Source organism: Agelaius phoeniceus, chromosome 8 (assembly GCF_051311805.1).
Source record: "Agelaius phoeniceus isolate bAgePho1 chromosome 8, bAgePho1.hap1, whole genome shotgun sequence".
In the NCBI taxonomy this organism is placed as follows: Eukaryota; Metazoa; Chordata; class Aves; order Passeriformes; family Icteridae; genus Agelaius; species Agelaius phoeniceus.
This window is the reverse complement of record NC_135272.1, coordinates 25,874,767-25,900,300: the sequence shown is the minus strand read 5'-3', so window position 1 is coordinate 25,900,300 and position 25,534 is coordinate 25,874,767. Positions and strand designations below refer to the sequence as shown.

Here is a 25,534-nt window from a genome sequence, read left to right as displayed (position 1 = left end):
AGAATAATCCTTGGTGATGTTCAAAACTAAATCTGTTATCTCTTTGATGAATGCATTTTAAAGTCCAAGGAAGAACATGGGTAAGTGACACAAAGAAGAGAGTGAAGATTTGCAAGCAGTGACAAGAGTAGACAGGAAGGCAAACTAGTATGTTTATAAGTGGCTTCTCAGAAGTCATCTCCCTCAAAAATGTAACTCTTCTTATCCACACTTGTGCAATACATACAAATTAATACAAAAGCTTCATTAGATATTATCCCTATAAATTATTTAAGAGAGGTAGATCCCAAGGTCTTGAGGACATTGGCCAGAAGATCCTGCTAGATTGGATGCTGAGAGCTGTCTCCCATGACAGTCCTGGATACTAAGCCACTGTTAAACGTCTGTCTTGACGGAGATTTATTTTGTATGTGCTTGAAACTGAACCATGTCACATATTTGGCAGGAAATGTAATCCCTTCAGAAAGAGGATTTGATCCTCAGTGTGATCTTGCCATTCTCAGGCAGGAATAGCTCTTGGTGAAGCCAGTGCAAGATCTGTCCATGTATTTCTGTTTTGAGTAAGGGACAAGTCCCAAACATGAGAGCAAAAGCTCCTGTCCCCACCAATCCACATGGCCCTGATGGCATGAGAAGAGATGTCCTATGGATACAAACTGCACAGGGCACACACAAAATGCCTCCATCTGAATTCATCCAGAGAATTGCTGAATATTTTTGAAATTGTTTCCTAAACCTCCAAGTAGCATGTGATGCAAACAGCAAGGGCTGAAAATACAAGGTATCTGGGATGTAGCATAGCATTTGATACAGTGGCTCACAAAATCTTATTAAAAATATCTTATGATGTCTTGGGTAAGAGTGCTGTCATGGGGATTGTAAACTGGCTGCAGGAATGTAAACAAAGGACAATGGGTGATGACAAACTGAGCTGTAAAGGGCTACCCAGTGGGCTTCCCCAGGAGCTGGTGTTAAGCCCAGGCTCATTTTACATATTTCTTAATGCTCTGGAAAAAGAGATGAACATTCTGAGAAATAAATTCATGGATGATACTAAATTGCTAGATGCTTTTAATATCAATCAGGACAGAGTTATTCTATAGAGGGAAAGCAGAGAGGATGGGAATGGGAAGAGTCTGTGACCACACTCAGCTACACAAATATGTGAGGAAAGGTTTTATGTCCCAGCTGATAATAATGGGAGGCCACTCTAAGTCCAGCCAAAAGCAGCTTACATCTGGTCTGTCAAAGGCAGGAGCAGAGAAATAACAATGAAATCAGCTCGGAGGCAATTATTATTTATAACAATTCTCCCAAAGATGCCAGATATTAATTCTCATTTTCTAGTCTCAATAAATTTCAATGTTTGCAGTTTTCTAAGATTTTGTGTGGATTAGCATGTAGCAATGTAATACAGAGCCATGTGTCTTCATATAACATCTAACACATATATATATAACATCTCTTTTCTGAGGAGAAACCAGTGGTAAAAATCTTACCATTTTCTTTGTATGACTTCTTTGCATATACTATCAACATGATGAGAACAGAAGTAGTGAAAATTGACACAGAGGCCTTTTTAGGAATTTCACTCTCCACAAGCAAAACAATGCACCCAAATGGAATCTTCCAAGAGGTGTAAAAAAATTAATTCTGCATGTTCCAATAGGTCCTATGCTACAGAATCATAGAATCACCAGAGATTGGTTTGTGTTGGAAGGGACCATAAAGACCTAGTTCTAACCCCTCAGCTATGAGCAGGCTTTCACTAGACCAGAGTCCTCATGAAAAATAAGATTTTTTCCAAGCACTGTTCTCTGTGTGCTATGGAAACACCCATGAAAAGATGCCACTGTCCTTATCTATCTTAGTGACAATATGTGCAGAGTGCTTAACTATATGACACCATTGCTTAACAGATTGTGTCATGCTCAGCATGCATAGCTGGAGGAAGAAGGTGGAAGGGGGGCACATTCAGAGGGATGGCTTTTGTTTTTCTGTGTTACAGATGAAGGAGCCCTGCTGTCCTGGAATGACTGAACACCTGCCTGCTCATGGGAGTGGTGAATGAAAGCCCTCTTTTGCTTTTCTTGTGTGCATGACTCTTGCTTGTAAAACTGTCTTTTTTTCAACCCACAAGTCTTCTTGCTTTTATTTTGCTGATTCTCCCCCCTGCCCCACTGGGGAAAGCAAAGCAGCTGCTCTGTGGGGCTGAGTCACTGGCTGGAGTTAGACCATGACACACCAAAAACCTGAACATGTCAGCTAAAACAAAGGTATCCATCAAAGATTATACTATTCCCTACTTTCCTTCCTGACTGGTGAACATTGATATGGAAAACTAGAGCAAAATCAACCAAAGAAAGTGTATGTAACACACACAAAAGTCTCTTCAGGCTGCTTTAAGTCATGGCAGAGGACGACTTCAGCAGAGGAACGAAAACCATGCCTGGCTCCAAGCACAAATCCCAAATGTTTGAGGAGCTGATAAGAGATGATTTTAATCCACCTTTTGAAATGCCTATCACTGCTAGTGGCTTCTATTTTTTTCATGTAAGTATTGCCAAAGAGACTACTTAGGGAGCAAAGTTAAAAATTTCCAGAAGGAGTTTAGTTGTAGTACTTTCCAAGTAAATATAAATTATGCTTTTACACAATGCAATTATTTGCATGACATAAAACACTAATGTGTGGATGCTTTATTTTTAAGCAAATGTTACACCTAAAAATTCTTAGGACTGGTAAGGACCTGGGTCTGAATCTCATTTGATGAAAACTTGTATAGTGACTAAATTTAGAGAATGCCTTTCAAATATGATAAAAAGTGTTTTTAATGGGTTATCTTATAATTTTCTCTCTTTTCTCAAGCATTTAACACATCTTTTTAGTCGAGTATTTGTAGAGACTCTTCCTTTCTCCAAAGTTTCTGCAGAACTTAAACACAAATTTGCCTAGAAAAGTTATGTTGAGCTAGTTTCTGGCAGCAATCTGGCAGAATCTTTATGTCTGCACAGAATTGTGATTATCTCACAAATTCACAATACTTTAATTCTGAACCCTACTATTTTCCATAGAGGCAATATCTTCAGTGCTAGTCTGAATGCTCTGAATGTTAAGTGTCTGGCTCTGGCTGGCTTCCCTACATTTTTTGTCTGTGAACACGTAGCACATGGCTCTTGATTACTACTTTTAAATTGATCTGTGTCTGCCATGAAAATATATTGCTTCATAAAAGTCTTTCAGGGTATCAGCTTCCAAATTAATGATTTTTCTCTCAAGCTCTGACTTTGAGAGCTTACAGTACAGAATCATGCAGTCCAGCTACTTGAATCAAATTGAAATCCGTCCATCTGCAATTCAGATCCAAATTCTTTCAGTGCTCTTGGCTCATCTCTAGGTAAAGAGCAGCTGTTGTCCTGTTAAAGTGACTGTAAATAATTCTAACTTCAAGCTTCAGCAGTGAAATGCCCTGGGGACCACTTCATTCCCAGGCTGCTCCTGGGTTTGGTCTCCAGCTGGTGGAAGCTGCACCCTGGTACTGCAGAGGTGCTGCTCTGCAGGGTCTGGCTGGGGCAGAGGCAGTGCCCAGCAGTGCCAGGAGGTGTGGCAGCCCTGCAGGGCCGTGTCCCCTCCCTGGGACTCAATGCTGAGCCAGAAACCCTGACCTGGGCTAATGTCACAGGGTGCTTGCGCCCATACAGCACAGGTGAGGAGGGGACAAAAGCCAGGGTTTCTTTCTCTTGCTGCTTTCTCCTTTTCATGCCAAAAAGCCTGTCACCATGCTTTTTAGGGGCTACATGTGTTTTGCAGCACAAACAGTACAGCACCAGAGAAAGAAAGGCTTGTTTACAGCAGAGGTTCAGTAAAGTGTTTAAAGGAAAAATTTTCCAGTAAAAAGAGATGGGCCCTAACCAAGAAGGAAGGTGCTTGTTAAAGCAACTCTATCAGAATAGCAGATGAATCACAATGTGATATAGCACTATTTGAAAGGATGTTTTGAATGGAGCTGTCAGTAAGTATTTTAATAGCAAGTCTTCAATTTCTGCTTTATGGGGTTTTTAACCACCAAGAAGAAAACATAAGTAACAAGGAGGGATTTAGGAATTGTTTAGTGTTTGGCTGTTCAAAGAAAGAAAAGAGCCCTCCACATGCATTGCAGCTAATGAAAATTGCCATTATGGGGCTTTTTACTCCATTTGTGAATGCTAAACACTGTAATAATGCAAAGTCCTTATGATTTTCTAAATCTCCTCAATAAGGAGGATATTATCTACTTATTTAATGACCCAATCTCTAATGGCAAGGAGCTGCTACCACCAGCAGCTCCAGCTCATTCACATAGTTCCTCTCCCTAATTAAAAGGTCTTTACAGTTAAAAATAAAGAAATAAATCAATCAAAAACCCAAACTGCCATCAGATGGTAGGAAAATAAAAGGCACTTCAGGGACAGATTTTCAATTGCTTGGCATCCACAACTGGGAGTATTCTTTTGAAACAACTCAGTCCTCCTTTAGGCACCTCAGGTAGAGCCAGGCAGTTCAAAAATCCTGAACATATCTTTCTTTGGAAAATCCATCCCTAACTGTGGCTTTGTGTCCAAGAGCCATTGTGGCTAGCGAGACTCAATCATAAGCCACCTACCTCCCTGCTGGAGGAATGTCACCAGCGTCACCCCTTCTGCAGGAAACCCTGATAAAACACCTGACTGTACTCATCCGTGCTCCTGCCACTGCTTGCTGCTGCAGGAACAGAGGCAGCAGGTCTATTTTTACCACACTGCAGTGAAGGCAGCAACAGCCCTGCTCTAGGATTTCCCTCACAGCTCTCAAAGCCAGGTGTCCACATTGCAGCACAGACTCCTTACTGGCATGAATATCAAGCTCAAAATGGGATGTGGCTGTCTGCATGGCATTCCTTGAGGGTAATGTGCCATTGCCAGGTTAAAGGTTTCCTGTAGGGTGATCAGTCTAATGCCCAAACTTGAGTAATAATTCAAGAGCTGTTTACAGCTAATGAAAGCTGCAGTAGCTTTCTCTAAGAACAGAGAATAAAGCTCAGAGGTTTTATAGCACATTCCTCTGCTCAAACAAAAAACCTTTGGTGGTATTAACATACTACCTGTTTATTCAATAGGAAATACAAAAAGTTAGTTAACAATTCTTTTTTTCTTCAGCCTACAGCTGTCTAAATATTATCCCAGCCTCTCCTTTGACATCCACCTGAACCCCAGACCTTGTGTGTGCAAAGTGATATAAATGGAGCTCCACACTTGTGTAACACACTGCTGTGTCCCAACACACCTGGGATTGAGTATTTGACTTCTGGGAGACCAGTGGTGCTGTATGATGCATCCCTGAAGCGGCCTCATTTTCTAAAGGCAGCTTTACTATGAGTTTCCAAGGTTTTAACCATAAAGCTGAGTATGATGAAAGAGTTGTGGAATCACCATAGCAAGATTTGCATGACAACACTGAAAAAGAAGCCAAATTGTAGTTCTGCATAGTTTACAACTGCTGCCCTGCACAGTTTCTATTTTGATCTGCTCAGATGAAAAGCTGTATAAAGTTTTAGAAACTTCTCCTCATCTATGCTTTTGAGTCACTTTTGAAGGCTGTTTGCCTTTCCCATTTTCTCTGTGGTAGCTAAGGAGATGAAAGTCTTTCTGTATGCACCAGATATCCCTGACACAATGGGAGAGAAATATTGATATTTTTTATATTGCACAGTGGGTCATATTTATGAATTGATGCATGCTTCATCGTAGCTCTAAATAATGGAACATTTTGGATAGGAACAAAGGGCCTGAAACTGTCTGTCTGAGTACCTCCAGTTTCCTCTCCCTTCTGAACTCCTTACAGGCTGATTTTGGAAAGGTAGAGCTTCCTCAGGATCAATGTTCCCCATGAAAATGATTTATTCAAGAGAAAAAGTAAGGCAAAGCCTTCATTGTAATACAATTTTTCACCTACTCCTTTCTCATCACCACAAGCTAAAAATGCAGGACTCAGAGCTCCTATTCAGGCCTGCAGAGCTTAACTGAATTTCTCTTTCAGACCATGACAACACCCTGAAGCTTCTCTGGAGTTTCTTTAGGGCCTCTGGTGTTACAGGGATCAGTGATGAAGATTGTCATGGGATGCAGAGATTACTGCTGCAATATCTCCCTGCCTGCCATCACTCTCTGATGCAAACTGTGAGCCAAGGCTGGGTTACCCTCAGCCCTTTTGAGCTTTGGGGACACCCAAAACTCACTAGAACGTCAGGAGGGCAGTGAAGATGGCTGTGCTCTGTCGCAGCTGGGACTGAGCAGGACAAGACAGGACAATGGCTGTGGGAACAGACCCACAGCTCATGTGCACAGATCGGGCAGAGAGAAGCACTGGTCTCCCAGCATAGAATGAATTCACCTCTTCTTTCATCTCCCACTGGTAAAATTCTGGGGATAAAATCTGCAATACCTCAGGCTAATTTCACATTTTTTAAAAATTGAGATTCAGGCACTTTGCAACAAATAGAAAGTAAATATATAAACATGCAAGTCACCATCCAAGCTCATGTTCTCCCTCACTGTAACTTATGTAGATTGCTGCCTATGTGCCTAGCTTTCATTACAAATAAAACATAAAAGCCAGTGCATATCCTGCAGAACTGTTTTTCTTTATTGCAACACCATTACATGAAGCCTAGTAACATAAACAAAGATTAGACTTGGCTGTTTTGAACAAATAACCATTTATTGTCAAGGCTTTTCAGGAGCTTTAATTTTCCTTTTTGAAAAACAAGATCCTGTGCCAACCTAGCAAATGTGTAACATTAAATAATAAGCGAAATAATGGGACACCCTACCACACCGTTATTTAGACAATCTCAGAGTGTCCCAGTTGTACGTGTCCAAGCTAAGGCAGAAACCCAGTTAAATTAAGCATATTCAACCAAAACCCCACCAGCAGTCCCTTGTGACATGGCTGCTGTTCCTCAGCGCTGCAACCAGCCTTTAGAGCAGGAGGAGCCATCCAGGGGCAGAGTGCTCCATGGCCCTGGAACAGCGCACACAGAACACAGCCAGAGAACCTTTTCCCTGCTTCCTGTCCCAGCACAGTCCCAGGGAGCACAGGACAGAGGTGTCCCACTCCAAAGGAGCAGCCAGGTTTGTGGTGGGCAGGTGCAAGGAGACCCCCCTGCACCTCACTGTGTCTGCTCCAGCTGTGGCACCACAGCTGCTGAGGCTCTGGCCTCTGGCGCTCCCTGGACGTTAATTGCACCAGAATTCTCCATTTTAAAGTAATTGTGAACCTCCTAAGCCCAGCCAGAGGTAATCACACAAGCAGCTATCCCTTAGACAATGAGCAGAGATTATTCAGCTTCCTTGTACCCCAGTGAAACAGCAGCTTCCTTCCTGCCCCTGATTGGGGCTGTGATTAACCACGCAGTTCAAGGTGAAAGAAGAATGCGGCTCCAGGCATATATGGCTTCCTTTAACCTCAGCAAAACACCGTGCCAGATATTTCAATTAGTGTGCACCAAGGTCACAAAATCAATTTCTTATCGCCGAAAAACACACATACTGTAAATTTCATTTTCAAGCCATAATCTCTAAATTAAATCTGTGTACCTAAAAAATATACAGTGCAAAATTGCAGTCCTTCAGCCCCCTCCCTCTCCTGCAGCCCAGCAGCATTTTCACAAACATCACCTGGCTTTGTGCTCTATATTTAGAGCACAATGTTTGGTTAGATTCTAATCTTCTTGGAGAACGTCATTATCTCTTTCTTTGGCAAATAGAGGTCCAAAGTGTCAATTACCTTCTTAAACTCTTTCATACACACAGGGCTGAGCTGGGTTTGATATTCGCTCTGCCAACAGCTCAGTCGGCAATTTTTCACAGTCATACACAGAAAAATTGTGCACCAGCATATCATCCTAGATAAATTACACATTTCAAATGTGGTTACATACAACTTCACCACTCCTGGCCAGCATGTTTTGGCAGAAAAAAATAAAAAGCAACAATTAAAAAAAAAGGCAAAAAAAAATCCCAAAGAAAACACTTTTCTGTAATTGAACTCAATGAGTTCAATATAGAGCTACAGAGAGAAAAGTAAAATGAGTATAGGAGATTAGTGGGCTATTATTATATGTAAATCAGTGGAGCTGTGCAGAACTGACATCATCTCATGTGTGTAATTCCCGATGATGCATCCCTTGTTCTGTGGGTGACACTGACTTCACAGCCCAAAGGCAGCAGCACAGTCTGATGGCTGCAGCAGCCTCTACCATGGGCAAGTCTAAGCTGAGAAGTCTCAAGGAAGTGGAATTTATGGAAGAAATTTCTTTGCAATAAATCCTGTTCTTTCCTAAACAAAAATTAATTTTGACTATACAGTCACAGAATGAGTAAAACAGAATTTTGAGATACCTTGCCTTTTATTTTCATAGAAAATTCTACTTTTATTCACATGCCTACTTATATACAGGTCCCTGTGTACATGGTTGTGTGCATTTAATATACATGTATGAGTATATATGTTAAGGAAATACTTTTCATCCTTTTACTTGAAAACAGCAAGTGAGAAGAACATATTGTTACCACTGGACCTCCTGGGACTACTTCAGATGTTAGAGACACAGGAAGGGAATCATATCTCTGGTAAACACAAAGTAAGCAAACTCTGAAATAACAAGTTTATAGCTCCTTAAATGAATTTTCCCACATCCTCTGAACATGTAACATATTGATTCTTAGTACCATAAAGCAGGATGAAAGGAGTATTTTCTCAAGAAAGGAAATTAGCATTATTTGGCAAGGGTTAAAACACATTTTGAATTAAACAAGTAAGAAACCATCCAAGTGCAGATAATCAGCCTAAAAGTTTGGGTAAATTTTTGAGAGAGACAAATAACTCTTTTCTACCTCATCATCTACACACATTTTAAAAACTTCTTTTAGATGCAAACAGGACTAATTTAAAAGAGAGTCTGGTTATGATTAAAGATATAACAAGAGGAAGTTTTGTTTCTTTCTGGTTCTTTCAAAAATGCATTACTGTATTTTAGTCATGCTCAAAGTACCATTTCAAGAAAATGTAAACATAACACATAAAAAAAATAGAGAGGCCTTTTTTTCCTTTTTTGGCTCAAATCTGAGAATGTAATGAATCTATCTAAAAAGTCCCTAAAATGGACTTTGTCCAAGGCTTCTAAAAGTTAGCATCAATCTTAAAAATAGTTATTGTGGGCTGTGTCTTTGGCCCAGGTGAACTGTGTTTTCTAGCAGTAGGAAGAAGAGCTAACTCTCTGAAGATCTTCTATCTCTCATTTGAGTGGGAAACTGGGAGTGATTTCTTCATCTTTGGATTTGGCATTTTGGATGTATAAAATGCTTTGTGTCAAAATTTTATGGGCTCAGCTATCACCAAAGGGGTATCGGGGAGAGCCAAAGGTGATACAGGGACTCCATCATGAGAAGGCATGAAAAGACAGTTTATTATTAGAAATCTACAGTTCTTATACAAACAATGGTGGACCTAAGGCCTGATTGGCCTTTAGGAATATTCTCTCACCTATTGGTGAACTATGAACAGCACACTCTGCAGAACCATAGCTATAAACAATGGTTACAGAAAGGCAGATAATAATTGTTTGAATTCTTTCCTCTAAGTTTCGCACAGCTTCTACACAGCTTCACAGGATTTTCCTAGGAGAGCCATGTCTTTCTCTGTGATTCCACACTCAGCCATTTACAGAGGTAAGACAATTGGAGCAAGACAGCCTCCACCATGCCTTATTCAGCAGGGTTGTTTGTTACTCCAGACATCCTGCACTGCTTTCTTCCTGACTCACATTCTCATGCATCACCAGGCACTGCTGTAACACATGCTCCCCTTTCAAATTCCTGACCTACTCTTAAAAAATTCAACTAAAACATAATTTGAATATAGCTATAAAAAATAAATTCAAGGCTTCAGAAGCTGTTTTGACTAATACTGTTAGCCAAGGGTATGGCTATTTTCAGGGACATAAACATAACTCCTTCCTTTGTGGCTGGAAGGCAACCATACAACAGCTGGTTAGTCCCCAGCAGCCGATGGACATCACAGCCATGAAAGCCTTCCCAAATTCACAGAAAGTGTGACATCTTGCACATGAAAAGGCAAAAGACACACATAAAGCCATAGGTCCCCAAATGGCCAGGAGCCTGCTATGTTAACATTTACACCAGCGCTTTCCTAGGCAATTGGACTGTTATGCACCAGAAAATCAAATCCTCCCAGTTAATTTATCCAGACTTTTCAATTCCATGATCTGCCTACAGGTTTAATCTGGAATGTGAAACCAAGATACCTCAGCTGGGTAACATCTCACAGCTCAGCAGTCAATCTCTGCACTTCATGAAAAGTAAAAAACCATTCAGCTGTATCATTACCAAAGAGGACACAAGGGAAGAAAACTTTCTGTCCCCTGAAGAGGTACCCTGAAGCCATGGGCTAAGTTAAATATTATCCCTAAATATGTAACAAACAGAATGGTGCTTCCCAACAAGTCTTGGGATCACCAAAATGCCCAACACCTAAATCTGCAGTAGGAATTCTGAATTAGAAGGTGACTCCTGCTTCTTCCCTGAAACCACATAAAAGCTCCAGCAGAATATAGAGGCAAAGAAGAAGAGATTGGGAGGTGCAGGAAGAGAAGGGTAAAGGGAAAAGGGTAAGGAGCATGTCAAAAGGGCTGGGAATTCGTGATCCTCTTTGGCCCCCTGTATAGCACATCCCAAGTTTTCCAAGCTGTCACATGCTGAGTTGAGCCCTGTTAGTGTTTGGCTAAGGCATATCTTTGTCCTGCTGTGCTATGTTAGAGCAGCTGCAATTTGCCTTTTTATAGCTTGTGGTAACTGATAGCAGTGAAATGAATTTAGGAAATGTGTGGATTGGATCTTCCATATCAGTGATTTCAGACTATTTGGTAAACACAGAAGTGACATCCAGTGATGTATGCCTGCTGTTAAAAAAAAAAAAAAAATCTCCTTTGGTGAATCAACATTCGAATTAAATAATTTTCTATTGAAGAACAATTTTGGATAGAATAAAATGATTATACACAGTGGTTTTACAGGGTCATTTTAATTTGAAAGCAAAAATTCCCTCCATAAAAAAACATACACAAATTGGGTGCTGCAGAATGTTAACAATGACACCAGTGAATCCAAATAAATTCAGCTATTGCAATAAAAGTCAATGGTGGGACTCAGCAGCATCATGGTAGAACAAGGAACTGAGGTCTCCCAGGAAAACTTCTTTTTATAGACAGCAAAAGCCAGAGAATTGGTATTTTGACTCTCCATAAAGCAAGAAAATATATTTCTGCTCAGATATTGAGCATGCTTTCAATTTGATTCAGCTGGATTTACACAAATTGCCCCGTGTTCTAACAGGGATTCTGTATTTTGATACAAAATATCACTTTGCACTGATGAACTTTTTACCTCTGTAAAATGATAAATCCTCCTACAGTACACTTCAGAAACAGAGTTACTGCCTTACCCCAATAGAAAGTTCCTCCGACAGCCTAAGTCCTTGCTCAATATTTCTGGAAGAGCTGTAACTATTTTACAAGTAACACTGATTAATCTTGCAGTATAATTTGCAAGTGACATTTACAAGGGAATATTGTGTAGGGATATCTGGGAGGGATATTGTGTTCAGGCTTTTCCTGCTTGCCTGCCTACCCTCCTGGAACAAACAGCACTGCTTCATTTTCCTTCCGTATTTTACAAAGTTAAAGTAAACACTGTGATCACACTGTTTACTTTAATTTCCTGCAGTGTGCCAGCAAAGCAGCAAATTGGCAGTCAGCAATCAAGAAGCAGCCAGCATTTGAAACAGCAGAGCTGCTTAGGAAAGCATCACTGATGCCAACTCATTTTCCCCTTTGTTTTAAAAATAAAATATTGGCTTCTATGAAGTTTTACTTCTACCCTTATCTTTTCAAAAGGATCAAAAATTTTGTTAGTTTCCTTTAATTTTTTTTCAGAAGAAAGCTGGAATTATGAACAACACCTAATTTATATGTCCAACTCTTCTTACATAAATGGCAAATATGTACTATTTATCTGTAAAAAATCCGTGGCATTTTTGCATGAGAGGAAGTTAACTTGTCTATAAATCAGTTGTTTCTGGGTATATCTTTATTTTTTTTTTTTTGCCAAGAGCTTTAGCCCATGTTATTTCAATTATGTGTATGATATTGTGAAGCTAAAGCCTTGTGCATTACAAGCAGAATACACATCTGCCCAAGAACAGTCCTAAAAAGCAAATAGATGTACTATCAGAGGTCATTCTCTCTTATTTAATACTACATAAAGCAAGGAATATAAATACAAAAGAAAAGGTAAGGAGACTGGGATAGTATTTTGTACCTCAGAGGTGTAAAACTTGACAAGGTGACTCATTTATGGCTTTCTGGAAGATACTGTACAGAGGGAATTTATTGCTCTGTAAGTTATAATTCCGATACATAAAAGAGGCCAGATACCACAATCAGTTATTCTCCTGACTATGTACATTCCTGCATATATTCTTGCTGAAGACAATGAGATTATGAAGAGGATTAGCTTTTTGTTAGAGTGGCCAAAGTATGCCTTCAGAAAGTCCAAAACATGACCTAATTTAAAGTGGTTGAAACCTTATGGGAAAGATTGTAAAAGGATAATTATTTTAAAAGCCATGACTTTGACACCAGGAAATTAAATTCATATCTATGTGTCTTTATCTATACACAGCAAATCCAATAATCTTGAGCTCTCTGCAGTCACTTAGCCAGCTGGCAAAGGGAGCAAAGTCAAAACTAACAAACCCCATTCCTAAGGTATGTTGACATCAGTGATTCATGATTCATCAATAATGGTGCTAGGAAATAAATGTAAGAGGACATTATTGCCTTTTGCAGCACAGAAAACTCAAGGGAAAATGTCTAAGTGTGTCACAGTGAAAAGACAGGGCCAGCAAAGAAATAACTTTTACAAGTATTTAAGAGGTGTTACAAGCAAGTGGAAGTAGAGAAACAAATGTAAACCTTTCACTATAAGAATGTACCTATAAATAAAAATGAAGAGTTTCTCAGCCATGAAAGCTTAAGAGGACTAACCTGGAAACTAAGAATATTCTGTTCAACTTGTTTATAAGGAGGAAGAATTTGAATTGCTTGTTTCAGAATAAAGTCTCAAAACAATGACTGTTCTGGTTTAATTGACTACCAAGATAACCACAATGAAGAAGTTGGTTCTACATTATGCAAAATTACTAATGTTGTTGACAGTAATTATGACTCTCACAGCCTATCTAAATAACAAAAAGGGCAAATATGTAAACATAATGTACTACATAGGCTCTTTTGAAAATGCCTGTATTAGCACATAATTGATGATCTCCTTTGAAGGTGACTGCACTATCATTGTGAAAGCCTAAGATTATTAACTGAATAAAAATGGGTAGCTTTCTCTAGAACAGCACACACACCTGCTGCTTTTGCCACACAGAACAGCAAGATCTCATACATCATTTAACAACTGAGGCTTTGCTTTACGTCCTCACAGCTTTAAACTATTCATGATAGGGTGTAGCCTACATTTCTAGTCCTTTATAGAACCTACCCAATTAAAATTCTGGTTAATTTTTTATGCTATTAGAGGACTACTGCACAATATTAGTAATGCACTGTGTTTCATACTGCCCTAGAGAAACGTTGTCTCTCTTTCAGGGCCAGCAGCCACACCGTTCTGATATAAGCTTTGCTGGAGGGTAAGTGGCTTTGGTGGCTGTTGAGGTATTTTACCAGAGAAAATGTTGGTCTCCAGACATGAGACTTGCTTCAAACCATTGCCACTTGACTGCAATGCACCACAAGTACATCTAGTATCTTGTTTGCCTGGACTGACTTTGGAAATTTTATTTAAAAGACTGAGTTTTCAAACACTGAGTATAATTCTTAATAAACAATTAATGGATTTACAAGATTTGTGAATGCATATTTCATTACAATGAATTTTCTTTAAGTACTCAATGTTTTTTATGAAATTTGAATGTAGATTTCTCTAAGAAAATGCAGGTAAAAGGGAAAGTAATAAAAAGGTATTTTATGAGAAAAAAAAAAAGCATGGAAAGCAAGATAAATCTGTCCTCACAAATTTAGATTTAATAACATTATAATAGGTGCATATATAATGGATGGGTTTAAGAACATCAATCATGGCAGTGAGAACAACAGGTACCCTTACTGCAAATTTAATTGATTATTCATAATTGCAGACTTTCTAGAGCAGTACAGACAATGTAGTGGGTACCAGATGATGCCAGGTAAGTAAATACTACCTTGATTTATAACAGGCAGTATTGTTAAAATTGACTTGTTTTTCTTCTTTCTCTGCATTATTCACAAGTTTAGGCCCTTGACTCTGCAAACATGATGTGCACTTATTATTCAAACCAGCTGACTTTCATGGTGCTACAATTGAACGAGTGCAAGAACAAAACCAGTTTTGTGAAGGCCATTTCTTACTTTCCTTTGTCCAGCTTGATAGACAAATAATGATTTACCTATCACAGCAAGGTTAGCATTAAATACAAGCAATTTATTTAGAAACTACATGAAACTTGATGCAAAAGAGACTGACAGAACAGTGTTTGTTCAGACTTTAGAAGGGAAGGCAAAGGGCAAATAATAATGCTGCCTACTCTACTCTGCCATGGGAGGTCATGAGGGCTTATGGAGGAGATGAAGCTAAACTATTATTAGACATGTACAGTGGTAAGTGCACATGGGAAGGAAAACTTACAAGCTGCAACCAGAGAAACCTCAACCAGCTATCAGAAAAAAACATTTCCACAATTGGTCAGACACTGAAACAAAGGCCCAGAGAGGTGCAGGTTTCATCCTTGGAGATACTCAAAACTCAGCTGGCTGAAGCCCTAAACTACCTGGTCTAACATGCTCTGAGTGGGGAGCTGGACCAGATGACCTACAGAAGTCTCTTCCAAATTAATTATTCTATGATTTTGTGATTCCTCATTTTTTGTTATTTTATACATCTATAGTTCTCTTTAAACGTTCCCACCTTATAAACAAAAAAAGAAGGCCTTAGAAAAAAGGCTTTTGCATTCTAAATCTTCTTAAACAAACATACTTCCAAGCACAGCACGGCAAATAAGCTACAAAACTCCAAAATACCCGTGGGCTGCTTTCCTACACATACTAAACCAAAGAGTTACTGCTAAGTAGTAACTGCTAAATTTCCCAAGATGCTTGAAACACAAAAAGTGACCTGGTAAATGGCTACTTCTCCTAACTACTTCTCAGGATACTGAAAACTGACAAGATTCATTTCAGCCTGTCTGCAGCTGGACATAGCCATACCTAACAATGAAAATAAATATTAGAGCTATTCATAGTGGAAGAAAACTCAAATATGAAGGTGGAAGGGAAAATATCCTTTTCTTTAGATGAAAGACAGAGTCATCCTAAAGTAGATTGCTCAATAGGATTTCTGGCATATTTCTCCATAGCAGAGAAAGCAGCACTGTCGTGCCTCTGTGGCATACACACCTCCCTGTTTTCCCAGAGCAGCCCAGGGGCTGTTACCTGATGGTGATCAGCTGCTGGGAGGAGTGGGCAAGTGCTGTGTGTGTGAGGCAGGGAGCTGAGGGCTGTGCAGTAGCCACCACACCAGCCCTAACTTCAGAAATCCTGAGCCACAAGGGAAATTACCGAAGGTAAAGCAGCAAAGATTAGTTAGCAGCTCTCATGGAAAAGAAAAGCTGGAAAACAGGTTCATACTCAACTGAGACACATGGCAAGCTATATCAAAACACCAAGCTGAGCATAATTTGTACAATTTCTCAGAAAATATTAAAATTTTTGGCTTTGAAGACATCTTAGTGTAGGATACTGCTGTGACATAAAGTTTAATCCGTGAGCTAGTGGGCTCTTGAGTAAGTTTTTCAAGTGAGCACATAAAGAAATGTATCGGTAAAATCTGTTTACCTTTACAGACTGTTATGCCATTTCCTGTGTATCCTTGGGAGCAGTAGCAGCCTGTTGTCCCACCCTGAACTTCACACCTGGCATCTTTGTGGCATGTCATGTTGCAGCTTGGAGAGGTGCAGCCATAGTCCAGCAGACTGGAAATCAAAACTGGAGCAAAGGAAAATCAGATTTGTTTCATTATCTAAAACCTTTATTCTGAGCACTAAAATGAGATCTGGGCCAAAGGTTTCCACAGAATGGGTGTATTCCAGTAAACATCATCACAGACTCTGTTGTACTGCAGGATAGGGCAAGGGCCACCAGCTACAGGGGCATTTTTGGTAAAACAGCAGACACCACAGATAAACAACTCAAATGTGTTCTCAACCAGTATAAAATTGGTAAATAGCATAGAAGTCACTCAGTGATAGGGGGAAAACATTTCAAAGCTCTCTAGTAGTTTCCAGTAAAGCCCAGGCATTTATTTGCTCTCTGAATTATGTATGGAGTGAAATCCAAACTGCCCTACATGTCTGAGAGAAAAATACCAAAGAGGGTTCCCCTGATCACACCTTTTATTCTTATAAGCACTCCCATACTTCTGAAGCTAATACATAGGCATGGTTTGGTAGATTAAGATGAAATATCACATATTTACATCATTATGCTAGCAGGGTTTAAAAGTTATTTACGGTGTGGCAAATTATTTAAATTTAATCTCTCAAAATGCCATAACTACTTTCCCATTGTATGAATGCATATGGTTTTCAACATAAAGAAAAAAAGGAATCTCTTCTTTTGAGAAAACTTACAGATCACTATCACACACACCCTACAATAGGTAGATATAAGGCATTTAGCTCAGAAAGGAAAGGAAGTTTTTTTACTTTATAGTTTACAAATTATTAGCAGGACATAGTGAAAGTTGCAGAACACAAAGATCCTTCTGGGTGCTGTCTTTCCCTGTAGTTCTGCTTTTCCCTACCTAAATGTCATTCTGGATATTTGCTAGCCTAGTGTCACAGTTGCATTGCTGGATGAAATCTCATGGAGATGCTGTTTTCTTGGAAAAATTAAGACTTCACAAAAAATTCAAAGACTTAAAATTACACACAATTTTTAAATATTTATATATATAATCCAAGTCAATTTAGATATCAACAAATTTCACATTTTCTCTGTGTTTCTGAGAGGAGAGACTGTCTTCCACAGGGATTAAAACAGAAACCTGTTGATTCTGTTGTCATTTTACTGTTTTCAGCATGTGAAATCTAAAAATTTCCCAAGCAGATGGAGAGAGAGAGAGAAGGAAAAAAATGTACAAAAAATGCACAGAAACTCACAATATTTATGGTTTTTTTTCAGTACCAAAACCACAGTGAGATAAGGACTGGTGTTTTGGGTTTGGTTGTGGGATGATCCTAACCATGCAATTACCAAATCCAACAGCAGCACTGACCAAAGCTACAGGGATTTCCAGTCCTGTGTACCCAGCAGGTTTCAACCATCCCCAATATAATAATTTCTCCTTGTCAGATCCCACTCCCTTCTCGCCTGGCACACACTCCCCAGAGACAGAGGTTTCACCTACCTAGGAATGGAAGCAGTTTCATTGGTGATGCTGTTGCTGTGCAGTGCCTGTTGCAGAGCCCCTGTGTCAGAGAAGAAAACTCCCTGCTTTAAAATATATGACCATGTGCAAAATACGCACATATGACTGAGGGGAGAGCGATGTCCCAGTACAGGCACAGCCCTGGCTCTGCCCTTTGTCCCAACCTCACGCTTCCAAAAGTTCCTGAGGCTCTCAGGCAGAACAGGAAGGGTCAGGAGGGGCTGAGGAGCTGGTCTTCTGGCAAGTAGGAAAGCAGTGAGAAAGCAAAAGGGAAACAAGAGGCTGCGTCTGGCAGAGGATATCAGAGAGGATTCCGGGGTGAGGAGGTTAGAGGAGCATGGAGCTGTTTGGGAGAGTGGCAGGGGCAGGGTGAAGCTGGCAGGGGTGACTGCAGCCTGCTGGCAGTACAGGAGCAGCAGGTGGAGCAGATGAGGGAGGGTGAGGAAGAGGTGGGGGAGAATGGTGACTGCTTGGTGTTTATGAGCTCAGAGGTAACGGCCTACATGCTTCCTTCCACCTTTTCCTGCTGACATGAGTACATGTGAGCCCTGAGATTCTTTCTGTTTGGAATCAATCTTAGCTGACTGCTGTGGTTCTTACTGCTTTCTTCAGTTTTGAGATGGATCTTCACTGCAGTCAAGCAATGTTGCTTTAAGGGTAATGGGATGTAAGGGAGGTACAGGAAATGGCTGAACTCCGCTTTGTGAGGAAAACAAAGACATAGGCAGGGAGGAAAGAGGCAGGAAACTCAGGAACTGAAGGAGACCAAATTTCTAAGAGTTCATGGGTTGTGTAATAAGATATGTTCAATACAGCATTTGGCATGTCTTTGTGTTTAACTCCAGAGCAGCTCTATTCTCATTACAGCATCCTGAAGAGACTTCAGCATGTACTTGTATCATGCATTGATATGCCAGTATTTTCTCTAATCTTGTCAGGGACAATGTCCCTACAGTCATTTCCCAGCTTTCTGGAGATGATGACTCTCATGTTGAAGCGCTGTAAAACTGAAGCAATGACGTGTGCCTGTCCTTATAGATGCAACCTGAGGGATGTGCACCAACAGCCATGCTGCTGGGAGAATGGAGAATCTCTCTGAGGTAAATAAAACATGAGAGGCTGGGGAAGGTCACTGTGACAAAATATATCATGTCTGACTAGAGGCTGGCACTTTGGTAGGTACCTGATGGGAGAGCATCAGTCTGCTCTTGGGAATTATCTCTAGATCTGGCAACATTTTTTTCGAAAATTTTGGGAACTATTTGCTCACCCCCATTTTCCAGCCTCATGATCACTGCTGGCTGGAGTTCAGTGGGTAAAGCTCTACTCAGGCCAGGGAGGTGTGAGGCATGTAGGAATAGCACGTAGGTGTCTGCTTGGCACAAAATACTTCTGGAGCACCTTGGTAAATAGAGAGGAAGCTCCAGGAACTGGATGTTAATTTCTGATGAACTGCAGAATAATGAACAAAGGGTCCAGGTGTAGGAGGAATTTTTCCCTCCTGTTTGACTTTGTGATGGGGGAAGGACTTAAAGGGCATGAGAGGAAGGGACTAGGAATTTGTTTGTTTTCTTAAGTTTTCCCATAATCTAATGCATAGAGCCACAAAGGAACACAAAATCAGATGACCTGAGGAGAGCTTTGATCTGCACGTCCTGTCCTGTTCCTTGTGCTGGCATGTACTGTAAGCTCAGCTGGTCTGTACTAACTTACAATTATAAACCTATAATGCAGAAAATAAATGTTATTGTTCTGTGTCTTATTACTCCACAAAATCAAACTAAAAGATTTTGACAGGAAGCGAGAGAACAAGAAGTTACAACCTAAGATTCAGGCCTTAAGAGCTGGAAACACATTTTTACCACTCAGGGATGTACATTTCAATTTTGTCTAGACACCAGCATTTTGCAAGGAGTGTCCAGATGGACTGATTGGAGAGCAATATCATAACCCCAGTGATAGTAAATTTATAGTAAAAAACTTTAACTCCTTTTCTAATTAAAGGTCTAAGGATACAGGAGAAATTGTGGATGACTCAGAAAGATACCCCATAATCTTACTACTGGGAGATGAATGCCTCCTTTTCTTCTTGCTAAAAAGGCATGTGATGGCACCTTTTCACTGGTCAGTGATTCAGCCCTGCAAGGGGGACTGTGCCAAGCAGGTGAGGATGTTTCCATCTGGAATGGGGCTGCTGAGCAGCTCAGTGCACTCACAGGTACCTGGGTGACGTGGAAGAAGGGCACAGGTCCAGCTGGCCAGGGCTGACGCTGTGGCTGGCACTGGGTGAGCAGGCAGCTCATAAAGAAGAAAGATGAGGAAGAACAGAGCAAGGACAGGAGAAGGTAGGCTAGGTCAAGAGCAACTCGGTGATAAAAGGAGCTTCGATCAGATTTAGACGGCAATAGGGAGACAGTGAAGAAGAGGGATTTAGGAATATCTTAATGAGATCTCAATACTGGGAGCAGTGGATTACTTTTGCATTACACTGCTTTAAAAACTGGCTAATGTGAGTGTCATTTAGAGGCTGAAGACAGCAAGGTCACAATAGGAATGGATGTGGAGAAGGATGGACTTGACAAAGATTTTATGGGGAGAATGAGGAGGAAAGAAGAGATTTCTGAGACATTTTGGAGATTAAACCAGAAGGATTTACTGATAATATCTATTGGCATACAGGGACAGGAGTTAAACAAGTGGAGATGAGCAAGTGAACACATGAAAAGGAGACACTTTCAAATTTGTGCTGTCAAAAATTTCAAAAAATGCTGAGAAAAAAATATTGAGGTGTCACAAATCTGAAGTATTGATGGGTACCTGTCTTTATAGGCAGCAAAGAGGGACATGCACAAATGTGCACATTCCTGAAAGAGTGGAGAATAGGTCTAAGCTAAATAAAACGGATACAAGAATGTGGAATGCCAGTAGTGCAGAATCCATCATTAAGAAACATTAGAAATAAATGGTTTGTGGAAATATTTCACAAGTAAGTCTTTCCATTCTTATCCGTGGAGAGCAAAGCCCCAGTTCTATACTTAACTGTGTTGCTCATTTTATAAATGGGCTCATTTATCTTTGCAAGACTGAGTTAGGAAGGCATAAGTAAATGAATATACACAGGTTAACATGCTTGACTTTAAACCACACATTTCTGATTACTGATCACTGTGATTATAACATCCTACATGTGACTGTAGAATTCTCAAGCTGTTGTTTTTTTGCTGGTGAACTGATGGGAAGACATCAGCCTGCTTTTATAAATTATTGGGTACTTTCCAAGCTTTGTATCATGAAAAAATCTATTTATTCTTATCCTTGTTTTAAAGGTAATTGGAATGCTGATTTTGCAGACAATGCTGTGAAAATAACAGGCACAGCTGATGGCTTTCTAGAGCTCAATCGTATGTAGCTTTCAAAAGATAAATGTAGATAAATACAGACCACTGCCTTCATTCCAGAAACTGCCTATAGTGCCAACAAAGGAGCAAAAACTGAACAGAGCTAGCATTAGGTGTGGCTTTTAAAATGAGCAGAAGCATGATCTGCTGTATTAAAGATTTTGTTTGGTGTGATCAAATTTGGACTACTAGCTGAATATACAAGAAAGAATCTCACCAAACTTGCAGACCCCACTTTCAGACCACAACAGGTCATGCTCAAAGGAGATGGTGAGAGGGTGTATCAGATTGAGAGATCCTGAATGCCCCAGGTATTGTTTATAAATCCTCACCCTCCTTGGTGTTGAGATCTGTGCATTTTCAGCACCCTCAAATGCCAGTATCTAGCCCATCACAGTCTGCTCCATCATAACCCACCCTGTATGTGCAGAGCAGCCAAAGGCATGTGCATACAACACAAGCATTTATCTCTATCACATAAGTACATGCATGTATCAGTTAATGAATTGATATAATAAATATTTAAAGCAAATAATAAAAATATGATAATTATGATCGTGATCTTTCATGCTTTGCTTTTTATTTTTTTGACTAATGACTGTTGAGTCACCCTGTTTCCTGCCAAAAAGAAAATATGATGTAAAACAGACAGAGGATGAACAAATGCACTGTATAAAGCTTTTTCTCTGATGCTTACTGTGGTTTTTTTTTATATCAAATTTATTTATCGGTTTCAAATCACTATCCTATCACTTCAAAAATTTAGATGGTCTTTATAATACTTCAGAAATGTTTCATTTATCCTTGTCACTAGGACAATTATAGGGTTTTTTCTTCTAGTCACGGAAATCTGGATACAATTGAAAATGTACTTAAATGTCAGATAAAAATAATGAATTTCCATTATTGGTTAAAATTATTTTCAAATAAAAAAATCCATGGAAAGTATTTTTCAAACACAGGCCACTCAATCACAGGGCAGCCTGTCTCAGAGGGCTCTAGCTCAAAAGTAGTGTCAGCATCTGTTTTATAACTGTCTCACCTCACCTTCCTGTCTGAGTGCTTTACAAATCCTTATCATTTTATGTGCAAACATCATATTCCATCTGAGCATACAGGGCTGAATAGATCTCTTGGGATGATGTAACTCTAGGCAATTCTGAAGCAATAAACACACAAACTCACATAAACATATGCATGCACACATCCTCCTAAATCTGCGTAGCTATGTCCATCTGAAGGAAATGGCACATTTCAGTGCTCAGAGCCAGTTCCTTTCTTCTCTTTGTTTTACCTTGGATGAAGTCATGAAATAAAGGAATTTAAAGTGAATGCAATGTTTCTGAAAGCCAGATTAACTGCCCTGAAATTGGGCTCTGTTTCTGCATCTGCTATAATACAGCGGAGATGTACAGATTGAGTATAAAGTTCCCCACAGCTAAAAGGGATAAAGTAATTCAGTTTCCATGTCTGTTTGTGTTCTCCTGGTCATGCTACAGTGAAATTGTAACAATAGTCTCATTTCTGCAGGAGAAATAGAGTGAACTCCATGAATAATTACACCAATGAAATGCCAGACTACCAGTTTCTTTTAATACACTCATTTTATCCCAGAGCAGCAGAAGCAAAGAGCTCTCACATGTGAACCACCAGGTGACCAGACTGGGTCCTACAGGCCCATGATTCCTTCTTTGTGTTTTTCACATGGGAGAAGAGTTCTGGCACTTCTTGTTTGCCTGCCACAGAGTCCCAGAGTGGCAGTCCCTGTCCTGGCCTGTCTGGGTGTTTACCCTCCCAGTGCTTACAGTCAATCTATCAGCAGAGCAATATCCCACAAAAGCCATCTTGAATTTTTTGTCTTCAGGTAGCACTCTGAAAACTGGTTAAATTATGACGTAGGTTTGGGGTCTTACCAATTAACTTCAATGTCTATTGAAGAATGACATGATCCTAAGCAAGGATATTGGGATTTGGTCCTGCATTCCCAGGAACCTTGATGTGCCATGGGGGTGTATCTTGCAGAAATGAAGGTCAAAGGGTGCAGAGGAGGAGGTGTGACCAGCTACATATGGCCACAGGAATGGACAGAACTGTGGGAAGAATGAAATATGCACAATACTGGAAAAGAAGATGCTCTTTTCCATCCTCTCAGTCCCTCACAAATCCAGATGCCCTGGATAACAGTTCATAAAAGTTCTGGCTCTCCGCTGCTGCCGTGTTCTGCCTCACTTCTCACAGTCCTGCCGAGGCCAGAGCCCTCTTCCCCCTGCCCTCTTTCCTTCCTTACCCCTTCATCCTTTCTCCCAGTGACTCCTCAAGAATTTGTGCATTTCCTATCTGAGAACTCTAGCAGAAGGAAAAATACTTGAAGGCCACGACAGGAAACAAAATAATACTCAGAGGAGGAAAATAATGAATGATCATTTAAGATCGAGAGTGGAAAGTTCATCGTATGAACTGCCAAGAGTGCTTTAAGTCAAACCCAAACATCTGCATTACAAACAACAATCATATAATCACTGATTTCTTGCATTATCCCTTCCCAGGCAGAGAGTACTCTGTGGTGAATGGGCCAACAAACAATTATTCTGTAATATTCCTTCTCTGTGATATCATCTCCTTCCTTGAAGATTTCAGGAACATGAGAATTTGCTGGGAAGTTGAAATGTTTGGAGAAAAGTTGGCTGTAGCACACAGAGTGTAAGTGAAGCCCCTCCATTCAATGACAGATGCATAATGCTTTGAGAGAGAGCACGGACAGGAGGGACAGGACCTCAGGCAACCCTGCTATTATCCAGTATTATCCCATTGCTTTTCTACCACACCAGCCACTTGGTAAAGGATGTTCTTCATGTGCACTGACTCCAGAAAGGGCTTTCTCTGGACCCCAGTACTACAAAGAAGAGAGTTCATAGCAACTACAGAAAAATTCAGATTTTTTTTGTTTGGGCCAGTGACTTAGAGCCATATTCTCCCTCACTCATGCTACAGGGTAGTGTTTCTCTGGTGTTGGGGCACTAGTGGCAAACTGCTGACAAGTTCTGTTGGAGCAGTTTAAAATTAAAACCTGAAGTTTGCTGAAATGGTTAGCATTCTTATACAAGCCTATAAACTCATTGCTAAAACTTTCTGTCTGTTCTCTCATGCTAAGCATTGGATTGTGGTGTGTCTTGAAGAAACTCAAAATATGCCCCTCACAGAGTTGCATATTTTGTATGGTGCTGGTGCTTTTGACGATCTCTTGATTTTGGAAGTAAATTTGCAAGTTTAACTTGCATCCTTCAGACACCTTCTCACATGTACTGGCTATTTCACCTGAAATTGTTTGACTCTGTCCTTTCAGAGTTGCCTTTTAGCTTAAATTAATGTAATTTTGTCCCCCAAAAGAGAAATTAATTAATCATAAATAAATAAATAGCTCTAGTAATTTTTGTTTCCCAGCTTGGACTCCTTATGGTCTAGGGGTCACTATTTCTATCTTACTTTAGCCCTGCTCATGGCTGGAGTAGGACTGAAAAGATATTTCTGGTGTTGACTCACCCTCCCCCCTGGCTTACAGCACTTTTCCTTCCTCTCTGCTGCTGGATAGTACATCCATCCTAACCCAGAGGTTAGGGCTAATTCACACCCCATCAATAGGCACAAGAAGTTTAAATGATTTCTTACAGTGTTCATTATCTTGTACCTGTCTGCAGTGAGCTTCATCTGGTATCTTGTTAGTCACTCAGGTTTTATTAGCTTCTCCTGAAATTCCTTGCTTTGCTCCTTGGTTTATATTAACTTAAATAATTGTGTATTGTCAGCAAATTTCAGCACCTTGTTATTCATTCCATTTCCCATATCATTAAATATGAGTGGTGAGCAAATAGCGGAGGAAATTATTCATGAATATTCATTTAAAGTTAAAAGCAAATTCCATTTTCACAGCATTCGTGACCAGCCCTTGTTCACTTTCTGCAAACAACTGAGTGCTAAAGATTTACTCGTGTAAGTGCATGCAGAAGATTCACATTTTGTTCCCGTATACAAATAATCCCTCCAAAAATTTCCTCCTGCATGTTTCTAGACAAAGTTCACATTTTGTGAGTAGAGGAGATATCTCTAGAAAGGGGACAGAATCCCAGAAGCTAAGAGCATATTTGAAAGGCCTACTCCTTTCTCATGCAGAGACAATGTGACACAAGACAAGTGAGGAGAGAACTGCATTTCTGACACATCCCATTCAACATCTGCACCTGCATTCACCCAACGCCAAGCAGAGACCTGCAGCCTTCTGTTGCCATCTGCATGGGCTCCTGACCATATTTCCAGCTGGTCTGGCTTATGGATTGGCTATTCCATGCATCCTGGCACTCTGGTCCAAGCCTGTCTGGCATCATGGGCTCCCTGCCAGCGTTGGTACAGCCTGGCTGTGGTCAGCTGAGCCATTCACAGGCTGCTGGCCCTGGCCCTGCTCTGCAGCTGCACACCCAGACCAAGCTTTGTCCAGGTCCCTGCACCTCATGGGTC

The 25,534-nt window shown here is 40.3% G+C and overlaps 1 protein-coding gene across 3 annotated transcripts in view; it reads right to left on the bottom strand.

Moving 5' to 3' along the window:
* The window catches only part of ADGRL4 (adhesion G protein-coupled receptor L4), a 72,364-nt gene extending 54,433 nt beyond the window's left edge, over window positions 1-17,931 (bottom strand). For 2 of the 3 annotated variants that reach the window (XM_054638363.2, XM_077182336.1), the window contains exons 1-2: window positions 17,607-17,931; window positions 16,034-16,183 (exon numbers count right to left, since the gene is read on the bottom strand). In XM_054638363.2, the coding sequence (XP_054494338.2) occupies window positions 16,034-16,183; window positions 17,607-17,628 (172 nt within the window). In that variant the 5' untranslated portion in view covers window positions 17,629-17,931. The remainder of the gene's footprint in view (window positions 1-16,033; window positions 16,184-17,606) is intronic. The other variant, XM_077182335.1, reaches the window with a different exon arrangement.
* Window positions 17,932-25,534: the final 7,603 nt, after the last annotated feature.